We start from the raw sequence: 27,957 nt of genomic DNA on the forward strand, positions 1-27,957 counted from the left end.
ACAGTTCTATTTCTGTTACAAAATTTACTAAGTCATCCACTGCTAGAAGAAAATGTCTTTTTTTTAAAGCTCTTGCAATATTCAAAGCTTTTTCTTATAGTATTAGACTGCTTACTGGAATTCCTCTAGCACAAGCTGTAAAACCAGGCAGATATTAACTCAATTTCTTGATATGGTTGATGTTTCTCATTGAATATTTTTATTTGCATTCCAGATCCACTGTTCTTGAATATTATTTTTTTTTTATTGTAAAATTTTTTTGAATCTGTGTTTTACCATAGTTATACACTTTTTTGTAATCGTCTTTGTGATAAATACTTCACTACGTCTTCTATAACTTTCACTCGTGTTTCTAAATTTATAAATTTCATTTTGCTTTTTTCTGCCATCGTGTCTATATTTAAAGATGGGTAAATCAGAAATAAATTAATGAAAAATATCTACTTGGTAACAATATTTATCAATTACTTCAGAAACTCCAAATTCATAGACATCTGTGAAAAATAGTGACTGTTAACAGTGCTGGTCACATAGGATGGTGGTTGTCTTAGAGAACTCTGTGGAATACAACAGCTGCCAAACAGCAGGATTAATGGTTGCAGTTGGGTCAGAGAGTGGTTGCCTAAGAGAATACAGTTTTAATACGCAGGACACTTATTTAAAACTGTTCTAAGAAATATTGGTATTTTGTAAAGGTGATCACTATAATGGTGGTCACTTAGAAGTGACTACCATTGTAGTTTGACACAGATATTACAAATTTGTAATGTCAGATAATTTTACAGACAGTCATTATAAACTTGCATGTTTGCAATGGCTATATGCAATTTATGATTGCTATTTTTTAACATAATTTCAAATCCTTTAAAATAATGATTAGAGCAGCTGGGACAGTTTTGAAGCAGGAATATCCAAAATTTTATGAGAGAATGCATGGTTGCATAAAAGACAGAAGTGCATACTGTCTATGATTTTTCAATAGCCATAGTTTACCAATTGATTGAAGGTATATTGAAATTCATATCAGTACCACTCCAGTTTAATTTTTAAAGTATTTGCAAAATCACAATTCTTAAGAATCTATTATGGTCTTATAGAATTATAGTAATTCTGTAATTATAGTCTCTGACATGTGGGCAATCACCTCTATTTGTTTTTTGTTTTAAAATATGCTCCATGATGAAAAAAGTGGAATACTTCTGTTAACTGTTTCATTATCAGTGTAATAGCAAAAGCTACATCTTGTTGTAGAGTTGTTATCCTTTATATAAAACTCCTTCAGTCTTATTTGACAGTACATCAAATAAGATATGAATTTCAGAATTTTTCTAATGCTAGACATGTAACATTTTAGAATACTGCAGAAAATACTCAAATACTGAGCACCTTTATAAAATTTAAGTACTGGTGACCTGGTTGTTGGTGCCTAGTAGTTTTTGTGCCATGTAAATAGGGAACCCTCACAAGGATGCTCTTTTATATTTACTGAAGAACTGCCCATTTAGTACCAGCTGTTATAGCTTTAGTTACAAGAAAGAAAGAAATTAAACAATTATTTTATAAACCGTATTTTATTTTGCACAATTAGTTTTTGAATATATTTTTTGAGTATTTCAGTTTCTTCCCCCCCCCTCCATCTCAAGTAGTTGAGTACTCAAATTATAATTTGTTTCCTAGCTGGAGAACTATGGTATGCCATTTAGTCGTACACAAGATGGAAAAATCTATCAAAGAGCCTTTGGTGGCCAATCATACAACTTTGGTAAAGGTGGACAAGCACATCGCTGCTGTTGTGTTGCAGATAGGACTGGGCATTCACTTCTGCACACGCTTTACGGACAGGTGAATTTATTAAGCAATTCAATGCAGAATTGATTAGTATATTTTATCCATCAGTTGGAAAAGTAGGTGTTTGTGCAAATATTTTTAATTCTTTCAGGATTACATGTGTGTGTGTGTGTGTGTTATTTATGTGTATATATAGTATACATGTTAAATTATTTATCTATTAACTAATAATTCATTCAGCTTTAGTATCTTGTAATTATAAGTGGGTAGTCACAACTTCATTGAATGATAAGATAATTAACTATATTTGTAACAGTAATAAATTTATGAGCTTTGTTGATCAATGCCATATAAAATCTGGTGGTAACTATGAACACCATATCTTTACCACAGACTAATGGTAACTACAAAGGGTACTAGGAAAGTTTTGCAATATGACGCAACAATGAATCACAGGAAGCTGCATGTTGAGACATGTTCATACGTGCATAGTAGCCGCCTCGCCAAGTCAATGGGCTCAGTTATTCATTAGTAGTGATAGTGTAAAGTGCTTGCGATGGCATCGTGGTCACGAAATGAGATAAGGACAGTTTTGCAGTATAATTTCGTGCGTGGTTTAACCATAGACCAGTGCTTAGAAGAAATGACTCTTGCACTAGATGATGATTGTCCACATCGTACAACGATATTCAGGTGGTATAGAGAATTCCAAAGGGGAAATTTCACTCTGGAGGATTCTGAGAGGCCGAGAAGGCCACGAACGTCAGTTACGGAGGAAAACGTTACTGCTGTGAGGAAAATGCTTGACGAAAACAGGCGAGTGACCTACCAACAGATAGAGGATACTTTGGGCCTAAATGCACCAGCAATTCGTTCGATTCTGCAAGATCATTTGCACGTGAAGAAACTTTGTTCTCTCTGGGTGCTGCATCAACTGACTGAAGAGCAGATGACACGACGTGTGACTTGGTGCCGGGAGATGTTAAAAAGGTTTGATAAGGGACAATCTCGGTATGTGAACAACATCGTGACAGGTGACGAGACTTGGCTGTACTATTACGATCTGCCGACCAAGGCTCAAAACAAAGTTTGGGTCTTTGATGATGACGACACACCCGTAATTGTCAGAAAATCCCGATCTGTAAAGAAGAAAATGATAGCTGTATTTTTCAAATCGAGTGGAATTGTGGAACGTGTCGTTTTGGACACGCAGAAGACAGTCACAGTTAAGTGGTATACTGAACAATGCCTGCCTAAAGTCATTGGATCTATGAAGAACCTGCGGCCAAAGTCAAGAATGGACACCTGGTACCTCCATCACGATAATGCTCCAGCTCACCGCGCCAAAGCCTGCACCGAATATTTGACCACGACAGGACTGAAACACCCTCCCTACAGGCCAGACCTTGCTCCCTGCGACTTTGCACTGTTCCCGCATGTGAAAATGAAGATAAAAGGGAGGCGGTTTTCCAGTGATGAGGAGTTTCTACGGGCTTGGGACAACGAGTGTGCTTTACTCCCTAGTGAAACTTGGCAGAACTGGTTTAAAGATTGGTTTCGGAGGATGGAGAGGTGTATTGAATGTAGAGGAAATTACTTTGAAAAAATTAAATAAACAAAGCTGTATTGCAAAACTTTCCTAGTACCCTTTGTATGAATCTAGTTACCATGTGGTAAAGATCAACCTGCCATGTGCTAAATGTTTCTAGCAATTCCCAAATCTTGGTGGAATTCAGAATGCATGTCAGCAAAAAAGGCACAAAACAAAGCCTGGGGATATTCTGACAATATCCCACCACAGCTAACCTTTTAAATGCACTAAAGCAAGTTATAACCAACATCAGAACCAAAAGGAATCCTGGATTCATTTTACTGTGTGTATTTTACTGCCAACCAGCTCTAAGGTCAGATGGGACAAAATCTGGAAAATGAATGGAAAATACACTGCAAACACACCCATCATTGTTCCTGGAATATAATGGGTGCACTATTGCAGACTCAACTGCAGTAGCCAGTGCTCTTGGAGAAACATTTTCTAGCATCTCAGCAACATCATCTTACTCCCCAGAGTTTCTAATACTTAAACAGAGAAAGAGGCCCTTAATTTTAAATTGAAGGGTATTTACCCATATAATGGACCATTTGCCATTTTACGAGCTGCTCAGCCTTATGAAGGCAAATGCTGTTGGACCAGATGATATCCATTATGAAATGATTAAAAACTCCATGAAGCACCTGCTCTTCCCATAGAGCAGAATTATTCTTTATGGACACTTAGTAAAAGCAAGAATATTTGCCCTTGCACCAGTTCCATTATCTGAAATTTCCAAAAAATTACTGCCCTATTGCTCTGACTAGCTGTTTGTGCAAAACATTGAGAGAATAGTCAACAGGTCCACTTTAGACCACTTAATTACAATGAAAATATCTATTTAAGATTCTTTCCTAAGAAGAGAGCACCTGGTGTCCATCTTCTTTGATGTGGGAAAAGTGTATTATACAAGTTGCCGATTTGGTAATTTAAAAGATCTTTATAACCTCAGTTTAAGAAGTTGCCTTCCTGTTTTTATTAAAAACTTATTGTTTTTTCCAAGTTAGAGTAGGATTCCTCTTTCAGACCTTTTGCCAAAAGGGGAGGAGTACTGCAAGGATCTGTTTTAAGTATTATGCTTTTTGCTATTAAATTCTATTACTGAACAACTTGCACCAAATATCGATGACTTCAGCATATTTTTCCAGTGCAACATGAGGGTTATTGAAAGACAACTACAACAAGCTGTTGCAGTTGTCTTTCAATACTCCTGAGCATTGGCCAATGATTTCAGGTTCTCACAATAGGAGATTGTTTGCATCCATTTTTCTTTGAAGCTCAATATTAACCCTGAACCTGAATTAAGGCTTGGACAAAGCACCATTTCAGTAGTAGCAGAGATGAAATTCTTGAGACTCATATTTGACAAAAATCTGACATTTCTCCAAAATATTCGTCAGCTATGCACAAAGTGAATGAGATTCTCCATGGTCTGTTATACTTCTTGGAGTGCAGACCAGTACACTTTGCAGCATCTGTATCATGCACTTGTGTAATAAAAATTAAGATTATGGGGCACAGGTTAACATGTCTTCTAGAAATAGCATCCTTCAATGACTTGACTCAATTCACCATCAGGCTATTCATATTGCTACTAGTACATTCAGAACAACACCTGTCTAAAGTCTATATGTGGATACTAAGAACCATCCTTGATACTTCTACAAAAATTCTTTTCTGCAGTGTGCTTTTAAGTTGAACGGCCCTGCCAGACCACCCCATATGGACATCTTTTTTTGAAACACAATGGGCAAATCTTTATAACACTTGCTGAACTGCCAACTTCCATATTACAGATTATTTGCATATAGTCTGTATAGGGGACTGACAGGCCAAGATTATTCAGAGGCTGCTGATTTGGTTGCAGTCAGCCAAATCATTTCCACTAATGTGGATGTGGCTGGGGGATCCTTAATATCATGGTAGACAAGGTTGTATGATCACCAAGGCAGCCCCTTCCACCCTAGCACGCTCAAATACCGGCGTGTGATTTCTCCTTTATTAAATGTATGAAGTCTGATACCCAGTGGTGTATTCGGGCCGGAATGCACCAGAACAATGTTCTGGTACTTATTTCTAAATGTCATAATAGAAAATCATTAAATTTATACACCTAATATTATGAAACAATGGCATAATCAAAGGGGAGGGAGAAATATCTATTTTACCCATTGCTACTAAAAATATATATTAATAGTAATCTTTAAAATTAATAGATTTCTTTAAAAATTTATTTAAAAACAAAAATATAAATTTCGCAATGAAACTCTAATGCTTCTTACTAAAGTACAATGTGTTAGATAAAGAGATCCAACTTATGAGATATACTGTGATGCGTGCGAATGCTGCATTTTGATTTGCCATGAGCTGAATGCTAGAACTGGTTGTTCTATGAACTGTGAGTCTGAAGTCTGATTCAGTTACTGTACAGTCGATGTGGCATTATCATATAGTCTTCTGGAGAACGAGCATTCCAGTACTTTTTTTTTTTATGAAGAGCATTCCGATACTATTTTGTATTTAGCAATACACCTTTGCTGATACCCAGTCTTCTGTCTATTTTCAGCTCTATTCAGAACACTGTGCTGAACATTGACTTCTTGCCAGTTTACAGAGATGGCTCGAAGTCAGAATCACGTGTAGGATCTGCTGCTATCTTTCAAGACAATACTATATCTGAGCAGATTCTTCCCCCCTAAAGCAGCATATGCACTGCATATTATAGAGTTAGTCTTGGATCATGTAAGAACTTGCCGATACCAATTGTTTATTGTATACACCAATTCTTTGAGTACGCTTAAAAGTTTTATCAGCGATTAGATGCACAACTCATTTAACCCTAACCCAGGTTCAGCAGATGATATGCACTCTCTGTGAAGGTGGATTCGATATCTGTTTCTGCTTTATTCCCAGCCACATTTACATTAGTGGAAATGATTTGGCTGACTGCAACCAAATCAGCAGCCTCTGTGAATAATCATGGCCTGTCAGTCCCCTATACAGACTATATGCAAATAATCCATAAACAGATATATTTGCAGTGGCAAGATTTGTGGCACGGACTGGTAACAAACTAACTATATTAGATAAAGCCTGTAATTAAACTCTGGCAATCTAGTCTGCACAGGCTTTGTTAAGAAGTTGTTCTTGTCGCCTCCACATAGGACTTGGTCGTCTGACGTATTCTTCCTGCTGAGTGCTGATGACCCTCCTTTGTGTGAACAGTGTGACATCATTTTATCTGTTAAGCATATTTTAACCAAATCTAACAATTTTAGAAAAGCCCTTTCTACTGCTTTTAACCATCTGACTGAGCATTGTATACTCAGTCAGATTTTATCTGAAAATGACCATGTCAGCAGTCTTCAGTTTTTTACAAACTGTTAATCTCTGTCCACTTATATAAGATAAGACAATTTGTTACTTTAATACTGTCTTTTATTTCATTATACATTTTTTAATGAGGTAACCTTTTTAACTGAAAATTGGTGAAATAATGAGCACTTAAACCTCAAGTGTAATCTTCCTTTAATTTCTTAAAGAATTACAGATTAATTTTAGATGTTTCGTGGTACTTCCACTGAACTCTTGTAATGTTGTCCTTATGACACCATTAGCCTCACAACCTCAACATATTGCCTGGCTCCTTGTGCTAGAAACCAGAGTCAAGGAGCTACCATCTAAGCCAGGGGTGGGCAACTTTTTTAGTCAGCGGTCGAGTGAAATTTTCGTATCATGACGTGGGCCGGAATAGATTGAACGATTTAACAAAAAAAATCAGAACCTAAAAAATGTTATATTACTTGAATTACCAGATTATTAATGTATTTTAAAAAAAAGTAAATACAATATTTAAATAGAAGTCGATTATAGATGGGTACGGATAAGAACTACAATTTGGAATAAACATTTTTATTGTTATGATAACAAAGTAAATACAGAAAACAAAAACTTTAATGTGAGGGATTACATTTGGAATGTTCCTGATTTATGATTTCATCCAAATTGGCATTCAATTCACTAGTGGCTATTCGTAGAACTGCTCCTAAATTTTCGTCCGTTATTCTTGATCTAATTTTGCTCTTTGTATTTTTCATTAAAGAAAATGTTGTTTTGCATAGGCATGTCGATCCAAAGAATGCCAAATATTTCTGCGCATTATCCAGACTATTTTTAAACATTTCTGGATTTAACGAGGCATAAGTCCATTATTGTTTTTTCAGCAAATTGATTCTTTGATATTAAATTTGATTGAAAATTTATCAGTTCCAACTGGATACAAGGTGGTGCATCATTGACATTAAAATTAAATGGTAGGATTACTAAAGATAGATCACCTTACAAATTTTCTGAAAATCATCAAATCTTCTTGTAAATTTATTAAATAAGTCATATACGTAGTCTAAATTTGCTTGCAGCTTGAGGCTTTAGCCCTAAATGCATCTTAGTCTAAATAAGTCACTTATTATAGCCTCATATTTCTTAAAATCAGCACATTTCAAGTTTTTTCTCTCTTTTTTTTTTTTTTTTTTTTTTTTTTTTGTAAGATTGGAAAGTGAGTTAACTGTTTATTTTGGAATTGTTGCGAAAATAACTTGAGTTTTCTCGTAAATGAAACTGGATATATATATATCAAAAATAAATAGTCCTTTCCCTGCTGACTGGGCAGCCGGGTAGGTAAAGTGCCTGCCTGGCAACCCAAAAGTCGCGGGTTTGAATCCCGCCTCGGGTGTGGATCAGGGTAAATGCAAAAACCTTTGGTAGTTACATTATGGCTAGAGAAGCTGATGCACCAACAACTAACAAAAAAAAAAAGGTAATTTCCCTTGTAATAATCAATTGAATTCATTTTGATGCAAAAACATATCAATGGAGAAGAAAAAGTTGTTCAGCCATTGTTCATCATTTAATTCACAAAATTCATTCAGCTTGTCCTTAGCATTTAAGAAGTTTACAATTTCATTCAACGAATCATGAAATCGTTTTAACACTTTTGCAAGACTAAGCCATCTTATGTCCATATGGTAAGGAATATCAGTAAAATCACATTCAATTTCTTTCAAAAATGTTATGAATTGCCGGTGGTTTAAAGCTCTTCTACGAATAAAATTAACTACTTTCGTTACAATCGATATAACATGCTTCAGTTTTAAAACTCTTTTGCAAAGGGTTTATTGATGAATTATACAATGTAAGAAAATTATTTATTTTCCTGGAATACGCTTTATTTCGTCGCTTATTCTTTTTAATAATCCAATGTTTTTTCCTGTCAAACTAGGACACCCATCAGTTGTGATGTTGACAATTTTGTCCCACTTTATATTATGTTTTTGCAAACTTCTTGAAGAGCTATAAAAAAAATCTTTGCCAGTCGTTGTTTTTCATAGAATATGCAGAAAGTAATTCCACTGTAATTTCAAATCTATGATTTTATACCCCGAATAAAGATTAAAAGTTGACTCGTATCGGTAATGTCACACAACTCATCTAAAGCCGGTGCATGGTAAGTACAATTTTCCAATTTTAATTTTAATTGATCACATAAATTACTTGAAATATTATCAGTTCGTCTCACAAGAGTTCTTCGTGACAGAAATTTTTTCAAACGTCAGTTTTTTATCAGGGCATAATAATTCAGCAATATCTATCAAACATTCCTTCACAAATTCCCCGTCAGAAAATAACTTACATTGTTTTGCAACCTTGTGCAACGATGTAACTAGCTTTTGCAGAGCTCTATCTGTATTTGACAAAATTTTCAAAGTATTTTGTTGCTTACGCAAACCACACTTTAAATTTTCTGCTTCAGTTTTTATTTGTTCCAGTAAAAATAGCTTATATTTTACGAAATGTTTTGTTGAAAAATGCCTTTTTAGATTATATTCTTTAAAAACGGAAATGGTTTCGTTACAAACCAAACAAACAGCTTTATCATCTATATTTGCAATTAAATATTTGAATGTCCAATTATCATTGAAAATGCAGCATTCAGCATTAATTTTTCTTTTTTTTAATTGGCTCATTTTATGGGCTATAAATTATATTAAATTAAAAATTGTAATAATTAGAAAAGGCATAAACTGACTTATAAAATATCTTGCACCGATATTATTTTTTTCAATAAGAAGTCAAACCCAAAGGAACTTCGTTCGATCGATGCTACAATAATAATTAGGAAATAATACTCTTTGATGCTGCGTAGAATCACCTGGTTAACTGCTTACTGCTGTACTGGCTGTGATTCCTGATTGAACCGAATTAAGCCGAACGTTTATGGTTTACGGCGAGTGTTAGTCAGGTATGGATTTTCTATATTTATGCATTTACGGAGGGGGCCGGATTCAACATAGTCGCGGGGCGGCTGTTGCCCACCCTTGATCTAAGCAGTAATAGATTCCTGCCTGCAGAGAGGCCAAACATACATGACACAATGCTCATCTGGTAAGCAAAGAAGCTGTCATGTCTCTGTAATGATTATAGAGACATGATGGCAGGGTCTGCCTAGATAGTTCCTAAGCACGGCAGGATATGAGGTTCTCTCGTATCCTGCCATCCTTAAGAACTGTCTAGGCAGAGGATACACATTAGCCAAGTTTCAGGTGCCTCCATAGCCAGGTGGGCAGGAGCAGCAGTGGTTAGCGCACACTTCTTGATTAGACCGTGACCACCAAATAGGGAGGATGCAGAAAGGTCAGGGAATGGCCACCACATATCCCTGTAGCAATATGGCCTTAGGTGCCAATTCTCCTAAAAACCAAATAAAAAACAAAAATAAATAGCCAAGTTTCATGTGAGGTTCAAGAATGTCACTGTCACACACATTGACATATTTCTAATATGCCATCTGATGACTAAGCCTCTGAAATTCTGCAAGTACCTCACTGCAATTTAGGGAACAAGAGTGCTCTGCTATTGCCTGCACGTTTTTAAACCTGTTCTTACTCTGCATACATCTTGTTACATTATTTACTACATTGGGAGATGAAAGGAAAAGATAATCATTATAAATGTGTACAGATATTATAGTCATTTGTATTTTGACCCTTTGTATTAAGGCAGATATAAGTTCAACTGTTTGGGCTTAATATTTATTGCAATATGCCCCTTTAAAACTGTTCAGCAACCAGGTGTATGCTCTCTGAGCACGCTGAATTTTAAAGATTTTACTGGTTTATTTATATATATATATATTTTTTTTTTTTTTTTCCTTTCAACTTTGTTTATTAATCAATGGGCATCGATCCAAAAAATACATTAATTTCTGTAACTTGCTTTTTATTAAATTATGATTAAGCTGTATTATTAAATTTCCAAAGCTAATAAGTTCCATAACAAAGTGAAACAAGTTATTAACTATCTTTGTAGTCACTGAATAAATGTGTTAGTCCACAAATATCCAAAGCATAGAATTTCTATATTTCTTACTAGGAACAACAAATAGATCACCAGCACACACACACACTGGCCAAAAAAAAAATAAGACCCTTTGTATTAAGGCAGTCACAGACAGAATAGATGCACATAAATGTGAATAGATGCAAAGAGAACTGTGATGTGGGATGATGATGTGTTGCCTCATTGAGTATAACGACTGCACAGGCTGTTTGACTGCAGTAACCTGGAGCCAAAATGGGGAAAACACATGATCAGTCTTTGAAAAAGGTCTTATTGTGGGTGCATATTTAGCAGGAGCCACAGTTCAAGAAAAAAAGACATAACTGGTTTCTCAAGGCATCCATCTAAAAGGTTTTTAATGATTAGAAAGAAAGTGGTTCTTCCACATGCCTTCCCCAGTGTCAGCAAATAACATCTGAATTAAACCAAGCCCAGAACTGTGCCTATTTCATCTTGTACCATGTGCAGGAAATTTGAAGAAAATTGGTAAATGTGCAGGAAATTGAAGAAAATTGAGTCACCTGCCTATTCAGAAGCTAATGTTTTTTTTTTTTTTTTTTAGATAAAAACAGAAAAATTCATTTTCAGAGGCACTAATAATGTTGTAATTGGACGGTGGAACAATGGACGAAAGTAATGTTGTCAGACAAATGGTGATACATTTTGCTTTGCACCGATGATAAGCAGAGCATTACGGAAACCTTGTGAAGTGATGGACCCTCCTTGCCTTGTTAAAACAACCCAAGCATTTGGAGGTGGCATCATGATATGGGGAATGTTTTGTTGGCAATGACTGGGCCCATTGTTACTGGTGGAAGGTTGAATGTCATCCAGGGAGTACCCGAATTTTGTATCAGATCTAGCAATGTTACACTTCTATCCTGAAGGTGATGGCAACTTTATGGATGAAAGCGCATTGTGCCAGAATTGTGCAAGAATGGTTCAGAGAACATGACATGGATTTCCACGTCTTTCCTGGCCCCCAAATTCACTTGATCTCAACTTTATTGAGAATGTGTGGGATATGCTATAGACTGCTATTTGACAACGAAGTCCTCTTCATTCAACTTTGTCACAGCTGCATAACATTTTGTTGGAAGAATGGTTACTATTAGGCCAAACCATCTTACAGAATTCATGATGCACCACAAGCTTATTCGAAACACTCTGGCAAAAAAAAAATGTGAGCCTTTCTATTAAGGCGGTCACAGACAGAAATGCAAAGGTGGTTTGATTTAATGCTGAATGAACTTTTTTTTTTTTTTTTTTGTTTAGTGTCTGTATTTATTCTTTGGTTACTCTAATTTGCTGGAATCACTTAGGTTATTCTGAGAAGTGTAAAATTTAGTGCATGTAGGACTTTTTCACTACAAAACTTGATCAATTTTTTACTATTTCTGCTTAAAACAGATATTTCCTCTTAGAAAATAAACTTTATTATCTTGTTAACTTTTCATAGTCCCTCCGCTATGACTGCAATTTCTTTGTTGAGTATTTTGCCCTAGATCTTCTGATGGAGGGCAATGAATGCCGAGGAATAATTGCTTTGTGTTTAGAAGACGGATCATTGCACAGGTTTAGAGCTAAGAACACTGTTATAGCAACAGGGTAAGGATTCTGTTGAATATATTTGTAAAATATAGTAAGAGCATATGATTATAGAAAATTTATTTTTCCTTAATAAATGTGAAATTATAACTGCCAGCTTTTCTGGTTTTTGTGGAAAATTGTTAAAGCATTTTTATGGAAAATTCACTTTATTTTGAATTTTACTGGTTTTCTTCCATTTCCACTCAAAGACCTACCTAAATTTATTGAAATGTCAAACTGATATTATGTAGTCAATGCTTTCCTCCTGTTAACTTCCCAGAACAGCACTGTGCATTGTCTACTAAGTTATTTTTTTTATCGTTTACTTTACAAGTACAGGTCACTGTTGAAAAAAAGTTCCAAGTTAGGGTTAAATTTGAAAGCATCTGCAATGCTGCCCAGACACAATAGGAGGGAATATATGATGTGAGAGCCTTGTCAGTTAATTCGGCCCTGGAGAGATTGTGCAAGGTGCATTGGGTAGATTTTTCTCAGCATGGTCTGTGCTTGTTAACAGGAGAGATTGCTTCTAGAGGGATGGGATACGCTTAAATAGAAAGGTTGCAAGAATATTTGCTGATGCTATTGAGACAATCGTTGCTGATGATATCGAGGTTAAGTGGAGCGGAAAACTGCTAGCTTGGTGATTCTTGCGCTGCTTCTATTGGAATGAGCAGCATCCTGGAAAACAAGTTACTGGGGATTTCGGCGCCTCCATAGCCAGATGGGCAGGAGCAGCAGTGTGTAGCACACGCTTCTTGATTAGATCGAGGTTCGAGCCCGTGACCACCAAATACGGAGGATGTGGAAAGGTCATGGAATGACTACCGCATATCCCGAGCAATATGGCCTTAGTTTGTTAATTCTCCTAAAAACCAAATAATAACAACAACTGGGGATTTCAGGAAACCTCTTGGGAGTCATGAAACGAGTAAATACATGTGCTGTGTTAGAGTAACTAAGAGTAAGAATAGGTGCTGTATACTTGCATGTACAGCAATGCTAGGAGTATAGTAAATAAATTTGATGAATTCTAAGTGCTGGTCATCAAAGGCAGATATTGTGGGGATATCAGTATCAGACTTGGTGTCACACAGATATAAGGAATGCAGAATTGGAATTTGGGGCATACAATGTGTACAGACAGGATAGGAAGGGAGGAGGGGTTATGCTGTTAGTTAAGAAACAGAAAATCAAAGGAAGTGCATCCAGTTGGCATAGATGGACAGAGCAATATTGAGTCAGTTTGGTGTGACATAAGCACTGGGAAAGCAAAAATTAGGGTAGGAGTTTGTTATAGGCCTAATGACTCTGAAGAGTACAATGAACAGTTATACAGAGAAATAAGGGGGCCAGTAAATCAGTGTCTTATAATGGGAGATATTGACTGGAACTTGTGGGTTGGTCACTCACACACTAGCAGGGCTTTTGTGGATTTATTGGATGATTGTTTTCTACAGCAGCATATTAGAGAGGCACCAGAGGGAGTAACACTCTTGATGAGATTATCAGCAGTGATTATTCATGCATTAGGAATTTACAGATAAAGGAGCCAGTAGGTGGCAGTGATCACAGTGTATTGATGTGGGACTTATTCTTTTGTAATGGTGACTACGGTGGTGTCAGAGATTTTTAAATTCTGTACAGTGGGACCAACTGATGTTACCAACAGTAAATTCTAAATGGGAAGCATCCAAGGAAGTAATCTTTGAAGCTACCAGGCTTTTTGTTCCAACTAAGAAATACTGTTCTAGATTTAGACCCAAATGGATGTCAGATGAACTAATAAGACTCGTGTCAGCGAAGAAAAATTGCATGGGATGCATATAAATTATCAGGTGACACAGAAGTCTTTTGTAAATATAAGCTAGTCTGTAATCAAGTCACAAAGGAGGTTAGGCAAGCAAAGGCAGATTATGAGAAATCTTTGGCAAAGAATGCAAAGAAAAACAGCAGAGAGTTCTTTACTTATATAAACTCTAAAAGGAAGGGGATGAATCAGATTGGTCCACTTGAAATGGTTCGACTGTTCATGATCCTGCTTAGGCAGCTGACAAACAATGAGTATTTCACATCTACATTCACACATGTTGAGATATTCAGGGAAAGGAATGTCAGAAGTTTATCCAACTCTGGGAGGAAGCAAAATGATTTTGTAATAACTGAGGCAAAGTGGAGGAGAAATTGTTGGAGTTAACATAAGAAAAGCACCTGGGGGTGGATGGGCAGCTATCAGTCTCAGAAAGCTGCCAAACTAAATGAGTATTTTCATTGTACATTCATGCATGAGTTATTCAATGAGGAGAAGGCCAAATATTTATCATACTCTAACAGGGAGTTATATGATTTTGTAGTAACTGAGCAAAGTGGAGGAGAAATTGTTGAAGTTAAACCTAAGAAAGGCACCTGGGGTGGATGGATCTATTCAGTTACATTAAAGGAGGTGGAAAAGGAAGTAAGCAAACCCTTAGCCATAATTATGAGAGCATCCTTGGACTTGGGAAGCCCCCAGAGACTGGAGATGTGCAAATGTATCTCCAATTCACAAAGGGGGGGATCGAATGGTGACAAGAGTAATTACAGACCTGTTAGTTTATGACATTCTGTTCCAGAGAAAATAATGGAGTCACTGGTTAAAGAAGCATTGCAGGATCATCTAGACAAGACTGCAGTATTAATTCAGACACAGTATGTTGTTGTTGAGGGGAAGTCTTGTCTGACAAATTTGATTGGATACTATGACATGGTCACAAAGAAACTGGATGCAAAAAATAATTTTTATATCATATACTTGGATTTTAGAAAGCTTTTGATACTGTTGCACATGGAAGACTGCTGTGAAAATTGGAGCACTGTGGCATTAAGAGCAAATTACTACAATGGTTGAGTGGGAGAAGACAGTGGTAATCAGTGGACACTGTTCTTCATGGACTAATGTTATTAGTGATGTCCCCTCAGGTTTGGTGTTGGGTCCATTGTTGTTTTGTATATTTATCAGTGATATTGATGAAGATATATCAAGCATAATGTCATAGTTTGCAGATGATACAAAGGTTGGCAGGGTAGTTAATAACAGTAATGACTGTATGCTGTTGCAACAAGATCTGGAAAAGTTGTGCAGATGGACCGAGAAAATACTAATAACTGAACAAACATCTTACCTTACAAACTGTGATACTTATATGTCAGGTAATGTATGTTCATTTTATTTTTTTTCTCTTCATCGCTGCTAAGCACAATCTCTTCTGCAGCATCCAGATTTTGTGTACCTTCTGAATGCTTCAAACTCAATTTATGGTCTCAAACAAGCACAATTGCACCTGTTCAATTGCACAGAATCTAACCTAGGGATCTCCCAACAAAATACAGTGGACCCCCACTTAGATATAGAGCACAAATTTATTACCTTACCAGTTAACAAAGTTAAATGATACGTGAAAATCGGAAGAATATTTTCCAGTTAGCAAAATAAAAATAAATTTATGCTTATGTACTTAGCTTAATTAATACATACTGTAATATGTACATACTAATTGATATTGCTGTTCAGACTTTTTTTATTTATTTTTTTATTTTGGTTGTAAAATTTAAAATAGTAAAATTGATAAGTAATTAATAACAAAAGACACGGCACACACACACACACACACGTGAGATATGGAGTAATGAGTTTCTGTAAATTTATTTACGTTTTTTATATGATTGAATATTACATGGAAGGGGGAAATACATTTCACAACAATAACGTGAAAACCCACAGAATTCCAGCTGTCGATACTATAGCAAATGCAAGAAGATAGTTTGCTACCCGTTTATAATTGATTACACTCTCAGAAAAGACCAATAAACCAGAAACTGCAAATTTTTTTTTATTGTTTTATGGTCATGACATCCAGAAATGTGCTTTGGAAAAATATCATGAAGGCAATAACTAGTGAGTCAATAGCGGGGATTCACAAAAAGGAATGGAAACAGAAACATTGAAAATTACATCTAACATAATAGCAGGGTTTTCCCAGCACAAAAGCTCAAATGTCGTGTTATGCGAGATTTCTGCAATTGTCAAACTGTGTTAGAACAAAACCATGTTGTACAGGGGTTACCTGTACTTCATGTGGGTAGCAGTAACCCCCGAGAAATGTACCAACTGGGTGACGTTGCTCTCAGGTTAGTGGAGAATGAAAGAAACCTGGGGATAATTGTGCAGTCAGATATGAAGTTTTTACAGGAATTTTGCTAGCAGGGATAAGGAGGCAATGGTCAGGCCACACCTTCCAGACCTGTGGGCAGTACCTTGAGTACTGCCCACAGGTCTGGAAGCCTCATTTTAGGAAGTGTGTAGAGATACTAGAAGTACAGAGAAGGGCAACAAGACTGGTGTGGGGAGCAAAGGGGTGTTCTTACAAAGAAAGGCTTAAGTTCTCAAATTGCAGCATCTCTAGACTAGGCACCTGTGAGGCGATCTGATTGAGGTGTATAAGGCCTTGAATGGATTGAGCAGGCTCGATGCTGATGGGCTTCTTCCCTTTGCTCAGATTACAAACCTGAGGAGGCTTAAACTGAAATTGAGGAAAGACAGTTGTTGAATAGATGTGCAGAAATTTGCCTTTAGACAGTGGTTAGTTGATTGCTGGAACAAACTTCCATCTGTCGTTGTGGAAGTTGATAGCTTAAATAAATTCAAGAAAGAAGTGGGCAAATATTTGGAGCAGATGGATGGGTGAAATAGGAAGTTTTTTTTTTTTTGGATGATGCTGTATATGCTTGCTTTCCTGCATCATATGGCAGGGACCATCTGGTACAATAAATAAAAATTATACATACACAGATGGAAAAAAAATAAATAAATAATGCCTCTGCTAATGCTAATTTCATTTTATTTGCTATTTAGTAGTCATGTCAGTTTTCTCAGATTCATTTTGTGTCCTTTTATATGTTTAGTTTTTCTTAAATTATTGGGGAAAGTACTGCTTATATGAAGATTGAATTATTATCTGTGAGTTTTGTTTTATACAAACTCATTGGTTGATAGATGCTTATCTGGAATTAAATTAAAAAAAATCTTTTTTTGGATATGAAGCCTTAAAATTGTTCATCGGATATTTTGTGTGTGGTTGTAAAAAAAAAAAAAAAAAAAAACGAGGTTAGTAAATGAGCACTTGCACTGCTGTGTATATTATCAGAATTTTTATTTATGGGAAAATTTGTAAAACTTTTTTTTTTCTGCTTGTACCCTTTTGTGTGTGTGTGTGTGTGTGTGTGTGTGTGTGTACAATTTTTATTTATTGTACCAGATGGTCTCTGTCAACTTCGGGCAACCCTGTTGTATATTTACAATACCATCCATACAATATTACAAATACAGTTGATAATGTCATACAGAGAATGAGGTATATCCATTGAAAAGTAGGCAACATTGTCCAAAGTCCATCTATATATAAGAAAATCCTGAAAGAAGAAATGTGTAATCCAGGTCACCTGCAGTGTGAGGAACTGCGTGATCTTACTGAAATTGTCTGATATAATTATAGTCTGAGACACAGAGTTTGCTTCAGCACAAGGAACTGCACATTACTAGTGAGTCATCTGAAATGTTTATGCTCTAAGAAAAGCAATGAATAATCCACCCGAAGTCATCAGCATAGATTGTCTTAACTTAGTAAAGACATGCAGCTTCAAGTAATAGTAACCATTTTTATGTAAATGTACATAACTGTCAACTTTTGACTTTCAAAAAGCTGGAAAATCAGGCCTTTGTAAGGAGGAAGAAACCAGGAGGTGTTTGGGCAAAAACAGGTAAAATATTGGAGGATTTTTGGGAAAAAATAGATTTTTTTTTTTTAAAGTCCACAATGCACTTAGAAATTAATTTTCCCTGGCAAAATACAACCCTATGGCTGTATATTAAATACAGCCATAGGGTTGTACCAGTACAGTATGCTTTTAAATATTAGCTTACTTAACATTTTTCTTTCTCAAATTAATAGCATAGTTTAATTTGCGGTACTCACCTTTTTTATATAATCTGCAATTGACGTGTTGAGATAGGATAAAATGGTAGTTGAGTTTAAAAATTGGAATTAATATGGATATGTTTAAATTTTGGAAATAGAGTTTAAAATATCTTCAAGGAAATAGAAGTGCACATCTTCATCCTTGGTTGTCATGAATTAAAAGTTGAAACGATAAAGCTAGGAAAGTTAAACTGAGGAGGCCAAGAGCCATAACGAATTGGCTTTCGTTGTTAACGTCTTCAGTTGGCAATAGTGGGAGGGAGTGAATGCGTGTATTTAAAAGACTATGTTCCCGTGATGCTCTTTGATACATGTGGTAATCTCAGGTGCATGAGATTCCAAGCCGGTGAGAGGTTAGAGGGTAGTTTGGCATTTAATACATTAAATTTAGAATGATGACGAAACCACTCTATGATAAGAGCTTCATACTGAAAAATTTTAAAACTAGATTTTAATTTAATGATAGGGATGGCTGAATCAACTAGGGAGGGGGTTGTGGGCTTGTACATGTAACGTGAGTTCTGTATTTGGAAAGAACTGCGAAAAAGATACAATAAAAAACATCAACTACTATCTCAAATACATCATTTAAGATTTAGTCTAAAAAGAAATGACACCCCAGATCTGGACAGAATTCACCACATATAATGAAATATGTATAAAAGCCACTGGAAAAGATATCGAACAGACACATCAAAAAATGGAACATTCTTACACAAACTCACACCCCTTCAAAAACTTCTACAGTAAATTTTCTCACAACCCTTTACCACTACTGAACTTGCTAGCCTTGAATACGGATTTAATTTTGCTATAAAAGATAACCAATACCCCTCCAAAGAATGCATCATAGAATTTCAGACCGAACTGGACAACCACCCAGACAAATGGCGTATAATACATCAGGTCAATTCCATCCTTAATTCAAAACTCCAATCTAATATAAATAAACAGCTAAAAGACATACAGAAAATATAAAATAATCTGCATGTTATTACACAGAAAGCCGGCAAAGGCGATTACCATAGTGATTCTTAATAAAAATACATATATCGATAAAATGAAACAAATCCTATCTGACCAGGATACATACAAACCCGATAATACGTACAACATATCCAAACACAAAAATAAACTTGACATTATCTTAAGAAAATTAAGGACAAATAAATCACCTTGCACACTTTACAACAAATCGGAATACGAAATAATATCATACCCCACAATGTTTGGTATTACCAAACTACACAAACCCAACCACCCACTAAGACCAATAATCTCCTTCAATAAATCAGCTTTTGCCAATTTATCCTCCTTTCTTGTTAAGATTATTTTGTCCCTTTACAAGATTTTCGAAATATAAAATTAATAACACCACCCAAGCTTTTGAAAAAATAAGTCCTATTACAATCTTCAATAAAGACATTTTAGCATCTTTCGATGTAGTTTCTTTATACACTAATGTACACCTGCCATCTACACTACAAGCTTTACGTAATTTCCTAATGGATGATAGCACCTTAACCAACCGCACCTCTCTCTCAATCAATAGTATATTAGAACTTGCATCATTTTTATTAGATGCTAAATATTTCCAGTTCCACAATCAGATATACCAACAAATATATGGTTTACCTATGGGATTGGGAATCTCAGCCCCCCCCCATCCAAAATATACCTAGCCTCCATAGAAAATCAAATTTTACAACCTCTCCCTCCAGAGATCAAATTATATACCCGATATGCAGATGACATCCTTATCATAGGAGACAAAACCATAATTGATAACCTTTTTATTAAATTTAATTCAATGCACGACAGATTAAAATTTACCCTCAAATTAGAAGAAAACAGACAGATTAATTTCCTTAACCTCACCATATATAAAACAGATACTAAACTCGGAACTAGAATTTACAGAAAAAATACCCATACTGGAAAACATTTACATTTCGAGTCGCACCATCCACTTAGTACAAAAAAAGCTATCTATAATAAAATTTATAATGCCATCAAATACAGTTCTACGCAAGAAGACCTATCCAACGAACTCCAATACCTTACAGAAAAATTCATATCCAGAAAATATCCTCTTCAGTTAATCCAACAAATTATCACCACTGTCCAAAATAATATCAACAAACCATCCAAACACATTACACTCAATAACACACATGTTGTTATTCCTTACCACAGTGATCTTGCTAGACAGTTCCATCGATTATTTACCGGTACAGACATCACTCTATTTTCAACATATAATAAACTAGGATCAATGTTTAATTCAAAAGACACACATAAATATCATATCGGCGACATGAATAATATTGTTTCTCACGTTACATGTACAAGCCCACAACCACGGCCCCCTTAGTTGATTCAGCCATCCCTATCATTAAATTTAAATCTAGTTTTAAAATTTTTCAGTACGAAGCCCTTATCATAAAGTGGTTTCATCATCATTCTAAATTTAATGTATTAAATGCCAAACTACCCTCTAACCTCTCACCGGCTTGGAATCTCATGCACCTGAGATTACCACATGTATCAAAGAGCATCACGGGAACATAGTCTTTTAAATACACGCATTCACTCCCTCCCACTATTGCCAACTGAAGACGTTAACAACGAAAGCCAATTCGTTATGGCTCTTGGCCTCCTCAGTTTAACTTTCCTAGCTTTATCATTTCAACTTTTAATTCATGATAACCAAGGATGAAGATGTGCACTTCTATTTCCTTGAGCATATTTTAAACTCTGTTTCCAAAATTTAAACGTATCCATATTAATTCCAATTTTTAAACTCTACTACCATTTTATCCTATCTCAACACGTCAATTGCAGATTATATAAAAAGGTGAGTACTGCAAATTAAGCTATGCTATTAATTTGAGTCAATTTAAATTGGTACTTTAAGAATTCTACAATTTATCTCATTTTTCATTCATTCTTTATTTCATTCTTATTAAAACAGAATATGCACTACAGAGCATCCAGTTGCAGTGCATGAGTGACATAATGAAAATTTGTAATAATAACAAAAACAGTATTGAATATAATTGCAAATCAGTAACTAACGGATAAAAAAGTAATTAGATTATATCACATATTGCACCAAGTGAAAGTGCAAGGAAAATAATGATATTCTGTGAGTTGTCAAAGAAATCTAAATTGAAATTATTTACAATCGAGGAAAGTTTGTTCACAGGACTGTATTCCTTAATATCATTGTTAGATGGATAGATATGCCCACTTCAGAAGTGTTTGTTCGAAGCCATGTTGTTTAGACTTAGCAGTCAGGAGCATTTCCAAAGTGTCACCAGAAAGAATATCTGAATTCAATTTTTATTTTACTTCACTGGTTGAGTATTCTCTTACACTCAGCATTGCAATGAGCAGTTCTTAAAATGCCAAGTATGACTTTGGATATAATATAGTTAGGGAAGGATGTTACATGATTGTTTTCCATTCAGATTATTACTATATTTAATACTACTTTTATACCACATTAAATTAATAATATAGTTTATTAAGTTATTTGCCTAAAGTACTATACATTAAGGTGATGTTTCAGGATATCTTGCTGATATCAATCATCAGACTATGCTGTTGGGGGAACAGAAAATAGAAAGGGTTACAAATTTGAATATATTACAGATATAATTACCAATATTTTGATTACAGTTGCCATTATAATTTGCTAATTAGAATTAATTACAGTATGAGATTAGAATATAATTACCATTGTAATGGTAATTGTAATCCAAATATTGGTAATAATGGGAATTGTAATATTGTTAATTGTAATTGTGATACTGGCAATTATATTTGTAATATTCAAATTTGTAACCCTTTCTATTTTTTGTTTTCCCCCAACAGCATGGGCTGATGATGGGTATCGGTTAGTTACCCGAAACGCCGCCTTAATGTATAGCAGTTTAGGAAAATAGCTTAATAAACTGTTATTAATTTCACTTGGTATAAGAGTGGTATTAAATATAGTAATAATCCTAATGACTTCGGATAATTTTATGTTTCAAGCTTCCCTGTGCACTCGTCAGTTTCTTAATGAGGAACCACTACTATAGATTGTTTCTATAGCATCTGATAGGTTCTATTATTGAAACTGACAGAACTGATGCTTTAACAACACCATGAAGCATTGGACTATAGCAGACAAACATTCCAAATTTGAAAATGATGCACTGCTGGTTGATGAAATTTATGCTACCTCAGCATTTATAAGAATATCTTTAAATGGAAACTTGTGCACCATTAGTCACATCAATAAAGTACTTCCTCACTGAGTTAAAGAACATAATCACATGTTCTTTTACTTGATCAGAATATTCTTTTGGCACTATAAATGCTTCTGACAAATTCAGATTATCTGTTTGATTTAGCCTGCTACTGGTAATCATTTTCCAAAGTAGAAGTTTTAAAACTGTTGGTAAAATAAATTTGCATAACATTGTTCAACATATCTAAGAGTAATAACCTCATTTCCCCCAGGGCTCTGTGTTGGGCCACTGTTTTGTATATTTATCAATGATATTGATGAAGGTATATCAGACTTAATGTTGAAGTTGGCAGATGATACAAAGGTTGGCAGGGTTGCTAATGATAGTAATGGCAGTGTGTTACTGCAATAGGATCTAGAAAATTTGGACAGATAGGCTGAGAAGTGGCAGATGAAGTTTAATATTGATAAATGCAAGGTACTGCAAATGGGTAGAAGTAACCAGAGAGAAACGTACCAACTGTGTGGTACTGTGCTTAGGGTCGTAGAAAATGAAAAACATCTGGGAGTAATTGTGCAGTCAGCTATGAAGTTTTCTGAGCAATGCAGACAGGCTGCCAGCACAGGTCATGGGGTATTGTTAATGATATACAGGAATTTTGCTAATAGGGAAAAGGCGATTATCCATTTGTATAAGGCAATAAATAGTGAGGTCATGCCTTGAGTACTGCGTACAAGTGTGGAGGCCTCATTTTAGGAAGGATGTAGAGTTGCTTGAGCATGTTCAGAGAAGGGCATCAAGATTTTTGAGGGGAACGTAGGGGTCCTCTTACCAAGAAAGGCTTAAATTCTGCATATTGCAGCAGCTGGAGACTAGGCACCTGTGAGGTTATCTGATTGAGGTGAATAAGGCCTTGAATGGGTTGAGCATGCTGAATTCTGATGAGATTCTTCCGCTTGCTCAGATTATGAACCTGAGGGGGCATAAATTCAAATTGAGGAAAGACAGTTATAGATATGTGGAAATTTGCCTTTAGCCAGTGGATGGTTAATTACCGGAACAAACTTCCATCTGTCATTGTTGAAAGTTGATAGCTTAAATAAATTCAAGGAGGAAATGGACATTCTTTTAGAGGGAATGGATGTGTGAAATTGGTTTTTTTTTTGTCTGATGCTACATAAGCTCATATGCTTGCTTTCTTGCATCACGTGCTCCGTAACTACTACTCAGATATAAATGGTACTGAATTTGAATATGGGGAGTACATTGTGTACAGAAAGAACAGACAGGACATTGGGAGAGAGGTTAGTTAAGAAGCATTAAATCTAAAGTAGTGCATCCATTTGACATGGGTTGCACATGCAATGATGAGTTAGTTTTGTGTGACATAGGGCACTGGGAAAATGAAAATGAGAGTAAGATCATGTTATAGATCTAATGACTGATAGTATAACAAACAACTATACAGAGAAATAGAATGAGCCAATAAATCAATGTCTTATAATGGGGGATTTTAACTGGAACTGGAGGGTTGGTCACTCACACACAAACTAGCAAGACTTTGTGGATTCAGTGCATGATTGTTTTCAACAGCTGAATGTTAGAGAAGCAACATGAGAAGTTGGTGCTTTTTATCTGATTATCAGCAGGGATTCTTCATGTATTAAAAATCTGGAAATAAATGACAAACTTGGTGGCATTTACTTAAAGACATAACTATTGTCAAGGGTAAACAGCAGGGCTCTTGCTTTTGTAAAGATGGCTATAATGGCCTTGGGCTGTTTTTAAATTCTATGCAGTGAGATCAACAGCAACTTCTAAATCGGAAGCATTCAGGAAAATAATCCTAGAAGCTACTAGGTTTTTAATACCAACTAAGAAATACTGTTCAAAATTTAGACTTAAATGGAAGTCGGATGAACTAATGAAACTTGTAGCAGAGAATAAAAATGCATGAGATCATATTGCATATAAATTAATCTGTGGCAGATAAAAACTAGTCTGCAATCAAGTCATCATACTCAATTGAATTAAGAAAAATTGAGACATCTCAAAGAATGCAAAACATGTTAACAATAGAAGGAAGGGGATGAATTACATTGTTCTATCAATGGTTTAACTGTTGATGATCCTGCTCAGGTTGGTGACAAATTGAATATGTATTTTCCATCCTCATTCACAAAATGAGGACTTCTTTAGGGAAGGGGATGCCAGAAGTTGATCAAATTCTAACAGAGTGCTGAATGATTTTGTGATAACTGAGAGGGAAGTGGAAGGGAAATTGTTTGTGCTAAATATAAAAAGAAACTGGGATGGATGGGATCTATCCAGTTATATAAAAGAAAGCAGCAAATCAGGCAAGCAAATCCTTAGCTATAATCATAAGATCATCTTTTAATTCAGGGGGTGTGGTACCCCATTGTATGGAGATGTGAGAATGTATCTCCAAATTACAAAGAGGGATCAAAAAGTGATGAGTAATTATGGACTTTTTGCTTAACTTCTGTTCCACGGAAAATAATGGATTCTTTAATTAAAGAAGTAATGCAGGACCATCTAGATAGGAATGCAATTGCATCTGCAGTCAGTGTGGTTTGATTAAGGTGTGTGTGTGACCAACCTGATTGGATGAACTGGTTTGCAGAAAATTAATTTTCATATCATATACTTGAATATCAGGAAAGCTTTGATATTGTTTCATGTAAAAGAATGCTGTACAAATTGGAGTAGTGTAGCATTAAGGGAAAGTTAATGATGTGGATAAAATCGTGGTTAACTGAGAAGAGTGATTATCAGTGGGTACTGCTCTTCTTGGACTGATGTTATTAGTAGATTCCTCCAGGGTTCAGTGCTGAGCACCTTGTTTTCTGTATTTATTAATGATATTGATGAAGGTATGTCAGGCTTAATAGCTGCAGCAGATATTAAAATAATTCTCACATTGCTTCTATTGGAACATTAACATGCAGCAGCCTGGAAAGCAAGGTACTGAAGATTTCAAAAGACTTGCTGAGAGACATTTTAGAAGAAGGAAAGGACTTTCTTTAAAAATTACAGATGTTAATTACATGCTCTGAAAAAGCGATGCTTGCCTTTTTATTTTATATTGTACTTTATACGTAGTCTTATAGTTACGCTGGTTATTTTTAATTTAGATAGTTTTTGCAGATTACTACTTAACATATGTAAAACCGTTATTTCGTTCGAATCTTGCAGCCATTGTTTTTGTATAGAGTAGTAGGGAATTCAAATTTTTAATTGTGGTAACTAGGTAGGTCTAACGTATAATTATATAGCGTAATACGCATCACTGCATTTAGGATTCTATTAGATAGCGTAGTATTGACAATTAATTAATTAAATTTATTGATCTTATTAATTTAAAATATCATGCCCCAGACTAGAGCAGAAAAGCAACAGGCACAAAGTGGCAAGAGCGTTGTGACTCGGGAGAACTGAGGGGGGGGGGGGCGATTCTCCAATGCATCACAGCCTAAAAAAATGTGCAACTTGTGAAATGTTTGCCGAACTCTCTGAAACAGAACATGATCTAGCCAAGGTGGATGTCTTTGTGTGTACCAGGTGCAGAGGTTGTCTAGAAATTAGGCATTAACTCAGCGTTCTACTGGGCATCTATGAGAGCTTGAGGTGTAGGGTAGATGCCCTTGAAGAAATTAATGAGGGCCCCGTCAACCTCTCAGCTGCCCAACTCAACGCCAGAGCTCACTCCTGGGCATCAGACAACACAGCGGCAATCTCCAAGGCAGAATGTGCTGGTCCCAAAGGAACTAGTTATTGTTGGTGACTTTATTGTCAGGGAGATGGGGAATATATTGTGTAAAAAGGATAGATGGAACAGGACCAGGGTATGTCTGCCAGGAGCAAAAGTTGATGACGTTGTAAAGCATATATCATCTTTTAACGGCACAGAAGGTGATATTTTTGTACACATTGGCACCAATGACATTAAGAGTAGGAGATCTGTAGGTGTACTTAACAAGTACAGGTCAATGTTGCAAAAAAGTCGTGAGTAAGGGTTAAATTTGAGTGTCTGCAATTCTGCCCAGACACGATAGGAGGGAGTACATGATGAGAGCCTTGTCAATCAATTCGGCCCTGGAGGGAATGTTGTTGTTTTGGTTTTTAGGAGCATTAGCAACTAAGGCCATATTGCTCCGGGATATGCGGTGGTCATTCCCTGACTCTTCCGCATTTGGTGGTGACGGGCTCGAACCCTGGTCTAATCAAGAAGCATGTGATACGCACTACTGCTCCTTCCCACCTGGCTACGGAGGCACTCCCTGGAGGGAATGTGCAAGGCTCAAGGGGTAGAATTTTTTTTCAGCGTGGTCTGTGCTTGTTAACAGGAGAGACTGCTTCTACAGAGATGGTATACACTTAAATAGAAAGGGTGCAAGAATATTTGCTGATGCTATCAAGGCAGTGTTAGGTGGGTCGGAAAACTGCTAGCTTGGGGGGCAACCAGACTAAAAGGTTAAAAGTAGCTGCAGGTGATTCTTGCACAACTCCTATTAGAATAAGTAGCGACCTGTAGCGAGGGATACTGGGAGTTTCAGGGATTGATGGCAGTCATCATGAAACAGGTGGGTATATGGGATATGTCAGGGTAACTAGGAATAGGAATTAAAAAATATGGGATATGTCAGGACAACTAGGAATAGGAATCAAAAAATATGGGATATGTCAGGGTAATTAGGAATCAAGACATCAAAGGCAGATATTGTTGGGATATTAGAGACGTGGTGTCACACTGATATTAGAAATGCAGAATTGGAATTTGGGGTGTACAATGTGTACAGAAAGAGGATAGGAAGGGAGGAGGTGTCATGCTGTTAATTAAGAAAAACATAAAATCAAAAGAAGTGCATCCAGTTGATATAGATGAACAGTGCACTGTTGAGTCAGTTTGGTGTGACATAAGCACTGCAAAAGCAAAAATAAGAGTAGGAGGGTGTTATAGGCCTGATGACTCGAATGAGTACAATGAACAATTGTACAGAGAAATAGTGGGCTAGTAAATCAGAATGTCTTATAATGGTGGATTTTAACTTCCCAGATATTGACTGGAACTTGTGGGTTGGTCACTCACACACACTAGTCAGACTTTTGTGGATTTATTGGATGATTGTTTTCTGAAGCAGCATATTCACGAGGCAACCAGAGAGGGTAATACTCTTGATCTGGTTATCAGCCGTGTTCATTCGTGTATTAAGAATTTGCAGATAAAGGAACCACTAGGTGGCAATGATCACAGTCTACTGATGTGGGATTTACTTAAAGATATAATTACCATCAGGGGTAAAGGAAAGAGTTTTTT

General features: G+C 35.9%; 1 protein-coding gene across 1 annotated transcript in view; it reads left to right on the forward strand.

Annotated features, from left to right (window-relative positions):
- The window catches only part of SdhA (succinate dehydrogenase, subunit A (flavoprotein)), a 221,429-nt gene that overhangs the window by 60,763 nt on the left and 132,709 nt on the right, over nt 1-27,957 (forward strand). Inside the window, exons 6-7 of the mRNA XM_090376065.1 lie at nt 1,678-1,842; nt 12,234-12,382. Of these exons, the coding sequence (XP_090232191.1) occupies nt 1,678-1,842; nt 12,234-12,382 (314 nt within the window). The remainder of the gene's footprint in view (nt 1-1,677; nt 1,843-12,233; nt 12,383-27,957) is intronic.

Source organism: Mastigoproctus giganteus, chromosome 6, assembly GCF_048544385.1.
Source record: "Mastigoproctus giganteus isolate SK-2022 chromosome 6, ASM4854438v1, whole genome shotgun sequence".
Lineage (NCBI taxonomy): Eukaryota > Metazoa > Arthropoda > Arachnida > Uropygi > Thelyphonidae > Mastigoproctus > Mastigoproctus giganteus.